We start from the raw sequence: 17,931 nt of genomic DNA on the forward strand, positions 1-17,931 counted from the left end.
TCCCGCTGAGAAACAATGTCACAGAATAAAGCCTTGCCCCACACTAGATGTCCAATTACTTCTCAGACCAAAACTCAATTAAAAGTTTTTTTTTCTTTCATTTTCACAGTGCCAGTTTTGATTGGAAATTGTTATCGTCAAGACCCAGGATGTTTTGAGGACTGCCCCCATGACCTATCCATCATCACTTACGACTGACGTGTTGGATAAAAGCTCAGGCATACCGAGGGCCATGGTTACCAAGACTATGATGGCTGGTGAGACGGACCATAGTCGAATCCGTCTGTGAGGCTAAAAAAAACGCTTTGGGATTTACATGACTCTTTGAGTGACAGAGATTGTAGGCTGTTGTCTTTCTAACAAAAGTTCACTTCATTAGGATTCGAGTGGCAGAGCCGCTCATTTTGGATGTGTATTTATCACAGTGGTTCAGTTTCTCTTCAGTTTTCAAGTTGCGGCTTTAGCTCGCCGTGATGCAGAGGTTGAAACCCCCCGATGTTCACGCCAGGTCCATTCTATGGGGTTATAAATTAGGATTAGGCAAAAGAAGTCTAACAATAAAGTCCAGCTCTCCACTGAATTTTCTATGAGCATCTGTAGACAATCATTTCTTGTGTGATGCAAGGCTCTCAGATCCCTTGTTTGCAGGATCACATGCTTGTTATTCTTTGTCCAAGTTTCAATCTCCCTTATAGCTTGCCTACCCATAAGTCCTTGTGGATTTGTTGTGGTCAGACACAACCACCCCTTTCCCCCCACTCAAGACCATCCCCTGTTCTCTTATTGGCTGTTGTTAGTCTCTTGGGTGTATGTGTAAGCTTTATATAGTGTGCTGCCTCATGCATTGAGCAACAATAAGGGGGTGACTACAGTTTAGGGTAAGATTGTTTTTGTCCATTTATTGCTGTTTAGTAAGTAAAACTGTTTTGTTTAATCATTTTGATCTTGGTTTTGTCTGTGCTGTACTAATGTAATATTTAAAATGCTTAAAAGTGCACAATCTTTAAAGAGATCAGCTGACTTTCAAATGAAAAGTTAGTTGCATACATTTGAATTTTGAATTCTGGAATGAATGATGTTTTGATAACACCATGTATATCATTCCAGTGCAGGTTATTGGCAGTAAAAATGACTCTATTAGGACTCATCTTGGTCTCATCAGCACTGCTGGCTGGGCTCTGCACTGCAGGTAACATCTTACTGTAATATCAAACCTAGTAAGACAAGCTTTAGGTGAATGTACAGCTGTGTTTTTAAGATAAAGCTTTTTGCTTAGCCTTGTGAAGGAACTTTATCAAGCTCAGACACTGTTTGTATGCATTTTTATCTGTGCCTGATATTTACTGAAATTTGACTTATCATACCTGCATGAAAACAGAAGTAGTCCATCATCTTGTTTGTGAAATTATACTTTGTTTAGGCTTTAGCTTAAAAACGTTTTCTGCTTGCCATATTGAGATCACATGGCCATGGCTATGTCTTATAATTCAACCAAATTAAACCAAGGAATTTCCCAGTAAATGTCAACATGTGCACCATAAACACTCTGGAGCTGGTGGGGGCAGCAGAGAGGTTAATATGTTTTATTGGCTGTGGCTAGGGGTTATGTTTAAGGCTAGAAGGGAGACAGCAAAAACTACTGGGTATGCGCACATCAATATAGCGTAATTTTTCGTACACTGTACAACAATAATTACTGTTTTTGCATTATTGTAAGGAGTAGGTTTAGGGTGTAGACGTTAATAAAACACAATCTAATAGGTAGAAAATTTAATTTATTGTTAGCTTCCGTGTTTTGCTGCATCCCTTCTAGCCACAAACGGGGTTATGGTTTGGCTGGTTAGCATAGCCTCATTAGCCCCTACTGGTAGATGTGGAAACACCACCCTAAATGCTAAATTTCCCCTAAATTTTGAAGTGGTTATGTTTATATTTACTTTTACATTTACATTTAGTCATTTCGCAGATGCTTTTATCCAAAGCGACTTACAAATTAGGACAAAAGAAGCAATCAAATCAACAAAAGAGCAGTAAAATGCAAGTGCTATGAAGTCTCGGTTAACTTAATGCAATACACGTAGTAAGTTGTTGTTGGTTTTTTTATAAAAAATAATATAAATAGATTTTTTATTTTTTTAATTAGAATAGAGAGTGCTAACAAAATGTTGTTTTGTTGACAAAACTTTTTCTTGTTCGAGAAGCCATTTTACTCGCATATACGTCACAAATGACAGTCACAATTTAACGCCGACTTTAATAAGATCATTTCCCAAAAATATCGTCAGCCTTAATTGTATTGGTAAATTGGAATAACCACTGATGCCAATGAAAATACCATAGATTAGTGCTTGTTATTTTCAGAAAACTCTTGCCCTTCTCATTTCTATATAATAGTCTAGCAGTTATATTTATCAATGCAATGTATAGTCTTATTCATCTTTTTCCCAGTAGGCTATAACAGGGCACAAATTATTTAAGTGTTTTTTGTTAATGTTTTCTTCCTCTACTGAAAAATGAGTTGATTTTTACTCATCGGGCCGTATAATACACCCGGCGCCAGGCGCGACGCAAGTGTTTTTTGCTAGTTTCAGCCCGACCCAGTTATCATTTTCACGTCCTGCGCCATGTTGTTTAAATATCAGATCCATTTGTGCGCTCATAGGCCTGCTGCTCTGAAAACGAGGTGTGTTCAGGCGCATTAGCCGGGTTTCCATTCAAAGTTGCGAATTTAACTTATGCGCAAAACTGGAATATCGCATAAAACATTTGCGAGCAAGCATTGTTTCCATCCAACGAGTCAAAGAGAACAAAATCATCACTTCCTGATAAACTGGCACTATATAAATCACTAAGAAAAGTAGGAGAGTATAATAATTTTCATAAAATCCATTTTCATGTGGATTCGGACACGCCCTAAATGCACCTGCACCGTGCGCTTAAGACCTTGAGCTTAGATCGTTAAAATAGGGCCTATCGTGTTTTACTTTCCTTTTATGTAAATTTTGAGGTGTTTTCATGATTTTTCAAGGATTTGCCTCTTTTTTTTAACCCTTGATGAGTTCGTGAACACCATGAGCTATTCATCATCATGACGACTGAAATCATTTCATCAGTGCTCATGTGATGTTGTCAATACAGCAAAGATGTCAGGGGCCTGAGGTGAATAGGGTTTAACAGCGCCTATAACCAGACGGTCCATGGACGTGCCGTCTGAGGCTGAGACAAAGCAGGATGTAGATAGAGCCAATAAGAGTCTGATACGGCATGTTTGAGTCTGAGGCACTGCACTGCGCTGGCACTGTCTCATGACGTCCCGCCAAGGCCTGGAGCAGTCGGCATTCAGACCGGAGAACACTGCTGCTATTCACTACAATGAGTGTGATTAATCAATTAGCCACCGTCACTAATGCGGGGCAGCCCATGACATGACTTCAGTTTTGATGGCATGTACGTTTTTCATGGTTTGAATGGGAGGATGAGAGTGTCAGTGATATGCTGTGACACTGATGGAGGCCTGCTGGGTGTCGCACGGATGAAACTCAGACAACAACGCATTCTCACCAGAAACTGGCCGGGCTTATTCAACATTGCTCAACTTTAACTCTAACATTACCTAGAAAATACAAAGTCTTCATTAATTAATTTTGTATGACAGTAATTTTAAATGCAATATATAGTTCATTCAAAAATATCTATTTTAAAACTTCTGTTATTATATTACCACCATGCCATCATTTGCTTTCTTCCATAAGTCCAAAAAGAGAAAGAAAAAAAAAGAAAATATTCATATTGTTTTCCATATTATTACAGTGGACAGGGACTAAAGATTTAAAGAACAACATAAACATTTCATAAGAATGGTCCATACAACTTGTGCACGGAAGCCATAGTTTTCTGTAATAAACACATGGAAATATTAAGTCAGTTTTGACTGAAACCGAATCAGTGAGTTTGAATTTGAGAATAAAGAACAAATCATTCAGACCAGTTTTGTGAACCAGATAAACTAATTTCTTAACCCCTTAACTGTCACCGTCCCACCTGTTACCACGGAAATGGTACTTTACAATCTTTTGGCGGTCTCCTCCCCCTTAGCGGAGCGGTTTCAAGTGTCATTACAACATGCATTACGGTCTTTTACAATCAAAACTTTTTATAGTCTTGACACAAAACATATCATTGAAAAGGTCTGAGTCTCAGGATTCCATATTTGGTGGTATCCATATTTTGTGATAGAAGTAATATTGACGGAGAAATCTAGATATTTGTGACAGAAAAATGCATTTTAAAAAATCAGTGGAGTTTGGGCTGTTTGTGGTATAACGCCCTAAATAAAATCTCACAGGAACCTCATTTTTTTCATATCAACTTCAAATTTGGAACATAACTTATTTAGACATAAGGCTTTACTTTTTAGCAATTTTAGAGTAAAACCTGTTATGTAAAATATTTATTTTATATAAAATATAATAAAAATTGTACAGTGCATTTTCTTTACAGAAATTGTCAACTTGATATTTGATTTTTTTTTTTAAATAATTCCACTTCTGCAATAATCTGCTGGCTGTCTTCTTTAAAAAGAGACCAACTTTTCCTATGTATTCCAAAGTGTTCATGAATTATAACAATTTAAGTCTGGATAGTTTTATAATTCCACTTCTGCAATAATCTGCTGGCTGTCTTCTTTAAAAAGAGACCAACCTTTCCTCTGTATTCCAAAGTGTTCATGAATTATAACAATTTAAGTCTGGATAGTGCACTTTAATGCCTATTTTAAAAAATGGGGGGGTGACAGTTAAAAGATGTGAATGAATATTATGTTCATAGATTGGTTGCAGTTTTGACTACTTTTATGATTCTTTTACGGTGTCTTTACATCTTTTTGGATCTGCACTCCCAGTTTATTGTAATTGCTTGGAAAGAGCATGGGCCAAGTCTTGAAATATCGTGTGGGTTGGGAATGATATAAGGTTGAGCAAATAATAACTGAATTGACAAATTTGGGTGTATTCTGAACATAAGATCACCAAAAATGTATTTTAATAATAATAAGTATTGTCATTCCTTGAAACTGATTATCCTTTTCTTTTTAGTAATGACAATAGCTTCTGTAAAATCCACAAATCATTGTGACGCCAACTTCATTTTTAAAAATCATGTTTAATAGCCAGATGATCCGAAAAAATCTGAAAAAAAGATCCACCAATCAAGAGAAGTCGCTGTGCAAACTCTCAAACAGCTTACATATTTGTACCCACTAATATTAATATTACAGGATTCATGAAACATTAGATGAAAAACCCTTAACACTTAAAATACATCCAAAAATGGATGTTATATTTAACCCATATATAACTTCAAGCAACAACACTTTGATTCATATACTGACATATACATTCATGCATCTTTCAGCATGTCTGCTGGTTAATGCGGACTGGTCTACATTAAAAAAAAACAGGATCAAAACAATAAAGAGAGCAACTTCAAGTGGACTCAGATGCCGCAGCCAGAGGAGTGGGGCACTTTCCCATCATTTTGTAAGCGCTTCCTTTAGAGAGTCACTGGAACTTTCTCAAACTCTCCCCGCATCCGTTCCGCTGCAGGAGGCAGCGCACACTCAAAAGCAAGCTTTTGTTTGTTTCCAACTATCTCCTTTTAAGTCTCATTTTGTCAAAGCAAGATTAGTGGCTGTTGCTGTAGCACAAGTGGGACATTGTCTGCATCTGCTAAATTTGGGAATATTAGTGGTTGTTTGAAGAAGAGTGCAAAGTACATCCCAGCATGACAGAATGCTTCATTAGCAACCAGTAATGCCGTCCAAGTGCTCTGCCCTTGTCAAATTGAGACAAGCAGTGTTTTTTTCCCCTTGGTTCTGTTGCTACTCACTGATTTGAAAATTGGATTAGCCCACCAAAAAAAAAAAACTAAGATCTAACAGCCAATTAGAGACTAAACAAAATCATACCGTGTCATAAAAATGTAGAATAATTAGTTAGGTTTACTAAGTCAATCATCACTTTTACTACCACTCATACTTAGAGTCACTGTTTTGAACAAATCCTTAACCCTAAGCATTAAAGGGATAGTTCACTCAAAAATGAAAATCCTGTTTGTTGTTCCAAACATGCATGAGTTTCTGTCTTCTGCTGAACATAAAGTAGGATATTTTAAAGAACAGTTTTTCGTCCCCATTGGCTTCCATTGTATTTTTTTTCCATACTACAGAAGTCAATGGGGACCAGCAACTGTTTGGTTACCCACATTATTCAAAAGACTGAGCCGAGCATTCAATCTGATCTCTGTAGTAGTAAAGAGTTAGTGGAGGATTGTTATGTATTTGTATCCAGCTGAATGAAATGTTGTTTTGTATTTTAGGACCACAGGTATTAAGAGTTACAACCATCAAGGTAAGTTAAGTTAGTTACATCTGGGACGCTCGTTTATGTCTGTAATGATAACTAAATCATGTTTTCGGTTGTTATTACTCACAATCCCACGCAGGAGGAACCATATGCAATGTCCAAAGGCTCTGAACTTGAGGGCTTCTGCATTGACCTGCTGTCAGCTGTCTCAAAGAAATTAGATTTTAAGTATGATATTAAGCTCGTGAAGGATGGCCGGTATGGCACAACGGATGACAGCGGCAACTGGAACGGCATGATTGGAGAAGTTGTCAGAGGGGTGAGTATCATTTTTGGAGTTAAGTCGTTGCATATCAATGTTTAAATGTTGTCATTTGGAAACATTCATACATCTACGGTAATATTTAGTTTGACAACAATTTGAATATAAAACAATTATTTAAATGAAGCATAAAAAGAATATTACAAAATAAATTGTATAATGAATACATACAAAATGTGAATATTTAACAATTAAATAAAATAAATCATATCAGCATCAGTACAATCCTGAATATCTAACTTTCTATGAAATATTATTTTTATCTGCTAAATTCTTCTGTAAAAAATTTTTAAAGTAATACTTTTACTCAGCAAGGGTGCATTAAATTGATCAAAAGTGACAGAAAAGAAATGTATAGTGTACAAATATGTATTTAAAAAATCTTAAGCATAACAATGTTTCTTGAGCAGCAAATCAGCATATTAGAATTGTTTCTGAAAGATCATGTGACACTGGAGTAATGATGCTGAAAATTCAGCTCTGCATGACAAATATAAATGACATTTGAAAATATATTAAAATAGAAAACAGATTCATTTCATTCATTCATTTTCTGTATTCATGCTTAAATATGTTAGTTTCTTTACTATTTGATTTATTTCTGTGTTCGTCTTGAAAATGCGAAGGTATTCCTTTCACATTCAACCATCTGTGTCTAATTAATCTTGCCTGCATGTACTGTATTATGCAAAAGTATCCAAAGAAACCATTTTTGTGTGTTTATGTGTTGCTCATTTCTACAGGAAGCAGACATCGCTGTGGCGCCTCTAACTCTTACAGCTAAACGTGAGACAGCTGTGGACATGACCAAACCCTTCATGCAGACGGGTCTTAGTTTCATCCTGAGGAAAGACTTGGCCTCTGATGACTCACAGTTCCTCAGCCTTCTTAACCTTTTCTCCACTGAGATGTGGATGGGTGTACTGGTCGCCTACCTGCTAACCTCCATCTGCATCTTCTTAGTGTCACGGTAAGGGTGGGATGATAAAACCATGGCCCTTTGAAATATAGGATAATATTTGCATTATATTCCAAAGAATTAACAAGGGTTTTTTTTTTTTTAGGATTAGCCCCTGTGAATGGGAGCAACCAGAGAAAGAAAATAATTTCTTCACGCTCTCACACAGTTTTTGGTATACCGTGGGAGCAATGACTCTTCAAGGTAGCGTAGGATAATCATGGTTACAAGTATTTATATCCACACGGACTTCAGAATGAAAGGAACAATACATCAAAACAATTTGGCTCAGACTGTTGTTGTTTTTTCAGCAGGATTTACTTGGAGTTGGATTACTTATATAATTTTAAATGGTTCAGATCCAGTTTATGAATAACAGTGCAGCATACAAGCAACACAGGCTCATATCGTTTTGCAAAAATTCCAAAAATGTACCTCTATGTAACAATTAGTCCACTGAAGGCGAGTTGTGATGAACCCAAGTGCAGCTTTTATTCAAAGTAATCCAAACATCCAAACAAACAAAGAAAGACTTGACTTGGCATGAACAGACTTGCGCAGACTTGACTTGGCATGAACAGACTTGCGCAGACTTGACTTGGCATGAACAGACTTGCGCAGACTTGACTTGGCATGAACCGACTTGCGCAGACTTGACTTGGCATGAACCGACTTGAACAAACTTGACTTGGCATGAACATACTTGCACAGACTTGACTTGGCATGGACAGACTTAAACAGACTTGACTTGGAATGAATCGACTTGAACAGACTTGACTTGGCATGAACCGACTTGCACAGACTTGACTTGGCATGAACAGACTTGCAAAGACTTGACTTGGCATGAACAGACTTGAACAGAATTGGCTTGGCATGAACAGACTTGAACAGAATTGACTTGGCATGAACAGACTTGAACAGAATTGACTTGGCATGAACAGACTTGAACAGAATTGACTTGGCATGAACAGACTTGAACAGAATTGACTTGGCATGAACAGACCTGACTTGGCATGAACAGACTTGAACAGAATTGACTTGGCATGAACAGACTTGACTTGGCATGAACAGACTTGATCAGACCTGACTTGGCATGAACAGACTTGAACAGACCTGCACAGACTTGACTTGGCATGAACAGACTTGATCAGACCTGACTTGGCATGAACAGACTTGCACAGACTTGAGAAACTATCCAACAGCAGATTACACGTATCAATACTCGACAGGAGACAATTGCAACATGAGGGCTATATATATCAAACAATACAGGTCACATGACAAGAACCAACCAATGAGATAAATAAAAGACAAATAAAAGACATGAGAGCAATGAACATGAAACCCAAACCCCACGCTACACTCTATATACAATTAACTTAATTTTCCAATTGAAATGCAGTGAAACACTAGTGGCAGTAAAACACCAAATCTTTTATTCCTTTTTACACAAATTTATGATTGCAGTGGCTTATTTGTGGTTATTTACTTGAACAAAACAATCCAAAACAAACCTCAAAATACTACTACATTGCATTACATTTTAATGTTTACATTATCAGCTGCATATGACTTTTCAGACATAGTAAACTTGCTCGGATGCTCACCTGGTATAGCACTGCACTTGGGATGAGGGGCGATTGAGTGCAAGTGAAGCATAAGTCAGAATTAAAAAAAGAAGCTAAATGGCATGTTTGCTTTTGTTAACACTATCAGGGTAGGGTTTAGTGTAGATAGTATGTTATTTTCAAACACGATAAAGCATTAACTGTTTAGTGCCACTCACCATACATTTCATTTCCGAACTGCTATGACATCCAAGATAACCAAAAGGTAACAAGGTAAAAAAAAAAAAAAACATTGCCATGTTAAATGCACCACTCACTGGACATTTTACTTTGAAAGTGGCATAAAACATGCAATAAGCAACGTAATATGATTTTGCGGAAATGTTGGCACAGGCATGTTCTTCCAATGATTTGCTTTATTACCTAAAAACAAATCTGCAGTGACTTGTAGTTTATTAAAAATTGGAAGTTCATAATACATATTTCTGTAGGTGCTGGTCCTCACCCCAAGGCTCTTTCGGGACGGGTCATTACCTCTATCTGGTGGCTGTTTTCATTGGTGCTGCTTGCATGTTACTTCGCCAATCTCAGTTTATGGCTGCATTCAGACAACCAGCAACAGTCAATCAAGAGCTTTGAAGACCTTGCTAATCAAAATTTGATTGAGTATGGCACCATTAAAGATTCTTCCTCTTTTAACTTCTTCAAGGTAAGACAAAGTATTTACAATCCACAGAATCAGTTCGTTAAAATATATAATATTATTAAAACTATATCCAAAAAAAAAAATTCTTCAAGAATTTCTTTAAAGGGTTTGTTCACTACAAAGTGACTATTCTGTAATCATTTTCTTACATAGATTCAAACCCATAAGACTTTTGTTTATCTTCTGAACACAAATGAAAATACCATTTTTGTCCAAAGTCTTGGTAATCAACGTTTAAACTTTAAAAGAGACATGATCACTTTATATGATGAACGTATTTAAATAAGGGTTTTATTCGCACATAAACATTGACCAATGCACATACATAGACAACATCAAATATAGACAGCAGCAGCGCTACTTATCTGTTCATAATATAAAATGAATGTGTCTTTTCAGAAGACGTTGATATGAAGTACTTTTATGATATCTTTATGCACTTTTTGAAGCATGAACATTTAATCATGTACACTTTTCTGATGGGTCTTACGGGTTTTGGAACAACTTGAGGGTGAGTAAATGATGAAAGATTTTTTATTTCTGGGTGAATCATCTCTTGTGTTTAACACAATTGAGATTCAACAGTATTGATGGATGACTGACAATAATTGGCAAAAAAGTCATATTCTATCTATTAACATATAAGGAATGCAACACTCTTATTTAAAAAAAAAAGGTGCTTCACGATGCCATAGAAGAACCTTTTTGTCTAAATGGTTCCATAAAGAACCTTTAACATCTGAAGAACCTTTCTGTTTCACAAAAGGTTCTTTGTGGCGAAAGAAGGTTCTTCAGATTATAAGAAAGAGATGGCTCTTTAAAGAACCTTTGACTGAATGGTTCTTTGTGGAACCAAAAATGGTTCTTCTATGGCATCGCTGTGAAGAACCTTTTAAGCACCTTTATTTTTAAGAGTGTAGACGTCTACATTTTGTGCAAACTGATCTGAATTGTGAATCATTTAATGTCAGTTGGTTATGCACCCATATGACAGCAGCTCTCAACTATATTTTATTATTATCTGCCTTTGACCAGAACTCAAACAACCCCACATACCACAGGATCTATGAGCACATCAAGAAAGCCCAGAGCTATTCACTCAATGCAGAAGAAGGTTTCCGCAAGGCTCAGAAAGGCAACTATGCTTTCATCGGTGAATCTGTGTCCCTCGACCTGGCAGTGGCGCGATACTGTAACCTCACACGCGCTCCAGAAATCATCGGCATGAGGGGGTACAGCATCGCCGCGCCTTTAGGTAAGTCTCAAAAGTTCTCATTTTTAGACACAGTACTATGATGATGTATGGTTTTATGTCCCATTTTAATAATACTGACTACCATTGATGTACCATGTAAACACTATGGTACATGAATATTTCAATCAGTCAGTATTAGCAGTGCTTCCTGAAAGGTCTCACTATGCATGTGTTTGTTAATGTCCTCAGGCTCTACTTTGGTGAAAAACCTAAGTGTTGCCATTCTGGGTCTGAGCGAGTCTGGTGAGCTGGATTATTTCCGCAGTAAGTGGTGGGCTAGCAGTTGTGTGGCAAAAAATGGCAAGAGTGCTCCCCTGAAGCCCACCAGTCTGAATGGAATCTTCTTATTACTGGCACTCGGTCTGGGACTGGGGGTTTTCTTGGCTCTGATGGAACTGGCTGCCAAATCACGCAAAATTGCTAACACTCAGCAGGTGGGTCCAATATATTGATGTAGGGTCCATTTTCCATCAACAGTATGTGACAGGTCAAAAGTTTGGAATAATTACATTTGGTTACACTTTATTTTAAGGTGTACTTGTTACAATGTAATTATACATTTAAGTACTGAGTAATATTCATCATTAGTTACATGTACTTACTATATGGTAAGGGTTAGGATTAGGGTTTGGTTTAGGGTTACTTGCATGTAATTATGCATAATTTATTGTTATTATAATAGTAAGTGCATGTAACGTGTAACAAGGACACCTTAAAATAAAGTGTTACCTTAAATTTACAATAACCGTTTTGTAATTTAATATATTTTTAGAATGTAATTTATTTCTGTGATCAAAGCTGAATTTTCAGCATCACTACTCCAGTCTTCAGTGTCTCATGATCCTTCAGAAATCATTCTGATATTCTGATTTGCTGCTTAAGAAACATTTATTATTACCATCAAAGTTGAAAACCATTTTTGCTCTTTAATATTTTGTGGAAATTGTGTTACTCAACCATTCATAAGTTTTGGGTCAGTACGATAAAAAAAAATCATACTTTCATTCAGCAAGGATGGACTGCTGTTCTTTTGAACTTCCTTTTGTAACGGGGCTGACGAGACGTGAGACGTGTGGATCCATCTGCAAGCTTTTATTAAAGAGACGTGGCAGGGTCGAACAATGGCAAACAGGTATATGGCGGGCAAAAACACAAGAATAGCCTTAGGGCTAGCATAGGTCACCGATCGGCAGACAGAATCACAGGGCGAAACGAGAGGGAGAAATCCAGGAAAACAGGCAAAGATCAGAAACCACAAAAACAGGCAAGGCAAAACAAGGAAAACACGGAGACTCGGAAAGGGGTACAGGCTAAACAATACTCAGCAGAGAATGGTGGTTTGAGTGGGTGTTATATAGTGAGTGAGGTGATAAGAAACGTTCTTAAATTGTAAAACTATTTCACAATATGACTTTTTTATATATTTATACAATATATTTTGATAAATAAATGCAGCATTGGTGCCCATTAAAATTAAAAACGTTAAAAAAAAAAACTGAACAGTAGTGTAATTTTTTTTGGACCATGGTATTAAATTGACCTGAGGCTATGGTACACAGAAAGATTTTGAAAGTGAAAATGACCTTGTTTCTTACAGAAATCCTGCTGCTCTGTGATGTCTGCTGAACTCAGTCAGCGCTTCCGAGGTGGAGAGGCGATGACACCGGAGTCCTCTGAGAAAAGCAAAGCCTAAAGAGCAAAGCCCCAACAAAGCACTGACACACATGCATTTAATCACTTAATGTGTATTACATCCACAACAAAGTTACTCACTGCTAACCAAACTGGGTGGGTGAAACTCATGAAAGCATTTCATTTGTTGTGCACACTTCAAAATCGAAAAATTCTATATTGCTTAAAGAGAATTAAGCCAAATATAAGGACTATGACAATTTTTTTTTTTGAATTTGAGAACACTTTAATGTCAGATTACAACACATTGCAATATAATTTCTTATGGCTGTCATTTCTGGGTGTAATATGACCCGTGTTTCATGAGATTCAACCAGGTAACAGTCCAGCATTTTATCTATAGACAAAATGTGGCTCTATTAATTGTATTAAGCATGTCTAAGAATTAGTTTTATTTAAGTTAAGGGTTCATCATTAATAATATAGCTTGTTATATTCTTTCATTACAAGATCAGTTACATAGCTATAGGGTAGTAGACTGCCCAAAAGTTTGAAAACACCCAGAATTCAATATTCATTCTGCTTATATCTAAATTACTGAGATCAGCCCTATTGCTGTTTTAATAGCAGAACAATGTTTGAGTATGATGAGTAAAACTGTGATATTACTAAAAATGTAAGAGAAGATTGCATACACATATGATTGTACATTTTCTTTCACTTCTATTATAATAAAATGATGCATGCACGATATATACACAGTACCCAGAAAATATTCAAATTCTTATTGTATGTGCCATTGTTTTAGCTTAGAGAATTTTCTTAACAAAAATTACAAATCCGAAATATGCTGTTTGCATATTTAATTCTTGTTTTCAGTATTGATTTTTTTGTGTATTAATAAGTGCACAATGCATTACCAGTGTTTTGGACTAAGTAGTCTATGCACTGTATGTATCTGTTCTGCTCCAGGTTTTCTAGGTTAGGAAGAGCACACTTCAAAACGTGCCACAGATTCTCTATGAGATCAGATTTTGACCTGACCATTGCTTTTCACCTTGATGTTCACCTGTTTTGTTTTTGAGCCACTCCAGTGTTTATTCGGTATTTGGGATCAACTTCTTTGCGAGCTTCAGTTCTGTAGTCGAGTTAAACAGGCTCTCTTGCAGTATTTCACTACATTTTGCATCATCCATTCTTCATTTCTAAGAAGAAAGTGAAAGTCCAGCCCCACAGCATGATGCTAGCACTGTAGTACTGCGCGGCCACTGGGCTGCAAGATTCACGGCACACATAACGCTTTGAATTTGAAGTTCTATCTTGGTCTCATCCCACCACAACGTCTTTTCCCACGCTGAACTAAATCACTGTTTTCTTGGCAAATTCTCACGGCTCTTCTTTTTGAGTAATGGCATCTTTGTGCCAGCCTCTGTTGTTTACAGCTCTCCGTTAGGTCGAGTGGGTCACCTTTACTCTGTTCTTAGCTATTGAATCCTGCAGCTCTTTCAAGTGAACGATGGCCTCTCTGGGGCTTCTCCCACAAATCTCTTGGTTCAAGCAGAGAGAGAGCCGAGAGACGGCGTTTTTAGGCCAACAGTGCCCACTCACGGACATTACAGCTCTTAGATATTGTGCTGTACCAAATTTATGTATCAGTTTCATGTTAACGTTAACTCTTGGAAAGCTCTTTGGTCATGATTCGCATGGTAGTTTTTTTTATTTATTTCACAATGGCCTGCTATATGCTTGACACGGGTTTTCACTATACAACAGCTTCTGTTATGCTGGGATTATACACCAGAAGTGCAACATAATTTACCCTTTTGGATAAGAATAATTTCAAGTTACATTATTGAATTATTTTAATAAAAAATTTCTATCATAGAGTCACATTCAAATATTTTGAGAATGACTATAATTATTATTAGAATTTTAATGTGAGATTTATTTTTTTTTTTTTTACAGATTTAAAAGTAAAATAAGGTTTGTTTAAATTATTTGAATTGTTATTTTCAAGCCGACGTGATTAATTATTTAACTCTTTTCAAATGTAATAAAGGTTGGTGACAATAAGCTGAAAATGAATTTAACTTAGCAACAAACACATATTACTCTTTTTATCGATATTATTTTAATGTAAACTTTATTTAAACATTTTATTTAAACCGCAAAGGCGGAATTTTTGGAGAAATTTGGCGAGAAACGCTATTTTATAGGACTTTTAAATGTAGTACGATTTATATATTGTTATTGTATATACATATTCTATACATTTAAGTTATATAACATAATCAGAGCTGTAACTTGCTATAATTTGAGTTACTCTACACGTATGTTTAAAACAAATGAAAGTGCTTATATTTTAGAAGTTGTGGAGTGCAGGCGGCTAGACGGAAAGCGGAAGTAGGGGTTCGTCCGCGCTTCCGGTGTGGCTGATGATGTTCGGTCGGGTTTCCTCAGCACTCATGACTGTCGCTTTGTGCTGTTCTCATGCTTATGGACTGTGTTTTTACCTGCAAATACGTTTAGGAAATCGAAAGGTCACAGATGAGAGTTTTCTTTGAGGGTCTACCTGTAAGTAACGTTACCCGCGCCATGAATCCAAATGCTAATGTTCTTCATAGCAGTGCGGTTTGTTGTGAGCGGCCCGTCAGCACAGGCCGAGCAGACATGAACTCAGCTGATGGTCTCCGACAGTCATCCGCACATAACGCTACTCCTCATCGTCTGTAGTAATGCGACGGTGAGCCGATATAACGCTCAGCTGAGGGAGCAGGAAAACGCCGAGCGGTTAGCATGAGGATATCACCTGATATTATTATTAATAATATTACTAGTGCTATTAACTGCTGAACCTACATGAGCTCTGTTATGTAGAAGGCATGGTTCTTAAGTCATAGTATAAGTATAACTAATGAGTGCAATGTTGCCATTGACTTTACCTCTGGTCATCCAGGTTCAGTAGCAGCTCGGCTAGCTGTTAGCACTGACAACACACACAAATAACCGGTCAAACATCTCATTCCTTCATCAGCGGATTCCGACTCCAGTCATCCGGAACGTAAGATGGTAACGTAACCCGCACAAAGCACGTAAAGCTGGGTTTAAAGCACGCCGTTCCTCAGTAAATATGTATTAGCCTTTAGTGGAGACTGTTTATCTGCGCTAAGGGCGTGCAATATTTATGGCGATCAAAGAAACGCCTGTTACTATCGATTAGAAAACATCTGTGAGCCTAGACCACAAAACCAGTCGTCATACGGGTCAATTTAGTGAAATTGAGATTTATGCATCATCTGAAAGCTGAATAAATGAGCTTTCCATTGATGTGTGGTTTGTTAGGATAACAGGACAATATTTGGCTGAGAGTGATACAAGTTTGAAAATCTGGAATCTGAGGGTGAAGAAAATCATCTTTAAAGTTGTCCGTATGAAGTTCTTAGCAACGCATATTACTAATCAAAAATTAAGTTTTGATATATTTACGGTAGAAACTTCACAAAATATCTTCATGGAACATGATCGCTTCTTAATAGCCTAATGATTTTTGGCATAAAAGAAAAATCGATCATTTTGACCCATACTTTGTATTGTTGGCTATTGCTACAAATATACCCCAGCGACTTAAGACTGGTTTTGTGCTCCAGGGTCACATTTGATGGCCAAATCGAATTGCATGTAAGGAATGTGATTCCCAAACTGAATGAAAAACCGTAACGTTATAATTTAATTGAAAAATGAACTACGGCAGGGGTTCCCAGACTTTTTTGACAGCTGAAACCCTTGAAAGTAAAATATTCCTTAAAAGTAAAAAGTTCCCCCTGAAGTTTTAGGTTTAACTCTTTCCCTGCCAGCATTTTTGAAAAAAGTTGCTAGCCACCGCCAGCGATTTTGATGATTTTCACTCAAATTTGATGGCCTCCAGTATATTTTGCTGTATGAATATTTGAATATACAATACTCCAAAATAAAGATCAGAGCCTCTACTTTTAAACAAAAAAATCAGTTTTATTCTCGCTTAAAGGCACAATATGTAAGATTTTTTTATTAAAATATCCAAAAACCACTTGAACGGTGTTATATATTTTGCTGACTTGTGTCTTACATTATCCCAAATGTTTAGAAGAATGTTTAAATCCAGAGAAATAAGCAATTTTAACTAGTGACGCGGAGCGTGTCCATAGTGTCATTGTGTCACCTGCCAATGACGCCATAACCCCTCGATTTCCGGTTTTGTTTTGTAGAAAACGTGGAAACACCAAAGACGCTTTAATATGTTGTGCGTTTTAATAGACCGGTGACGACCGCACAGAGTAGCATTATAACAGAACTTTCAAATGTATCTAGTATGATAAAACAGCGCTGCTTTACCAGCTTTACGCACGACCGGAAGGAGCGGAAGCGGTCGACTGTGGCATAATAAAAGCTCCGCTGCTTTACCCCACATACGCACGACCGGAAGGAGCGGAAGCGGTCGACTGTGGCATAATAAAAGCTCCGCTGCTTTACCCCACATACGCACGACCGGAAGGAGCGGAAGCGGTCGACTGTGGCATAATAAAAGCTCCGCTGCTTTACCCCACATACGCACGACCGGAAGGAGCGGAAGCGGTCGACTGTGGCATAATAAAAGCTCCGCTGCTTTACCCCACATACGCACGACCGGAAGGAGCGGAAGCGGTCGACTGTGGCATAATAAAAGCTCCGCTGCTTTACCCCACATACGCACGACCGGAAGGAGCGGAAGCGGTCGACTGTGGCATAATAAAAGCTCCGCTGCTTTACCCCACATACGCACGACCGGAAGGAGCGGAAGCGGTCGACTGTGGCATAATAAAAGCTCCGCTGCTTTACCCCACATACGCACGACCGGAAGGAGCGGAAGCGGTCGACTGTGGCATAATAAAAGCTCCGCTGCTTTACCCCACATACGCACGACCGGAAGGAGCGGAAGCGGTCGACTGTGGCATAATAAAAGCTCCGCTGCTTTACCCCACATACGCACGACCGGAAGGAGCGGAAGCGGTCGACTGTGGCATAATAAAAGCTCCGCTGCTTTACCCCACATACGCACGACCGGAAGGAGCGGAAGCGGTCGACTGTGGCATAATAAAAGCTCCGCTGCTTT

The 17,931-nt window shown here is 37.7% G+C and overlaps 2 protein-coding genes across 3 annotated transcripts in view; both read left to right on the top strand.

The window, feature by feature from the left end:
• Nucleotides 1-850: 850 nt before the first annotated feature.
• Nucleotides 851-13,567, top strand: LOC107595769 (glutamate receptor U1-like). Its single transcript, XM_016286279.1, has 10 exons — nt 851-878; nt 1,108-1,189; nt 6,376-6,407; nt 6,502-6,681; nt 7,428-7,654; nt 7,749-7,846; nt 9,702-9,919; nt 10,952-11,171; nt 11,361-11,605; nt 12,769-13,567. The coding sequence occupies exons 2-10, from the start codon at nt 1,129-1,131 to the stop codon at nt 12,862-12,864; spliced, it is 1,377 nt and encodes a 458-aa protein (XP_016141765.1). The 5' UTR covers nt 851-878; nt 1,108-1,128; the 3' UTR covers nt 12,865-13,567.
• A 1,647-nt stretch (nt 13,568-15,214) lies between these two features.
• dpp9 (dipeptidyl-peptidase 9) overlaps nt 15,215-17,931 on the top strand; it is a 24,155-nt gene continuing 21,438 nt past the window's right edge. For both annotated transcript variants that reach the window (XM_016286280.1, XM_016286281.1), the window contains exon 1: nt 15,215-15,377. The gene's annotated coding sequence lies outside the window, so the exon portion shown is untranslated. The remainder of the gene's footprint in view (nt 15,378-17,931) is intronic.

This window comes from Sinocyclocheilus grahami, unplaced genomic scaffold, assembly GCF_001515645.1.
Source record: "Sinocyclocheilus grahami isolate Dianchi unplaced genomic scaffold, SAMN03320097.WGS_v1.1 scaffold208.1, whole genome shotgun sequence".
Classification (NCBI taxonomy): domain Eukaryota; kingdom Metazoa; phylum Chordata; class Actinopteri; order Cypriniformes; family Cyprinidae; genus Sinocyclocheilus; species Sinocyclocheilus grahami.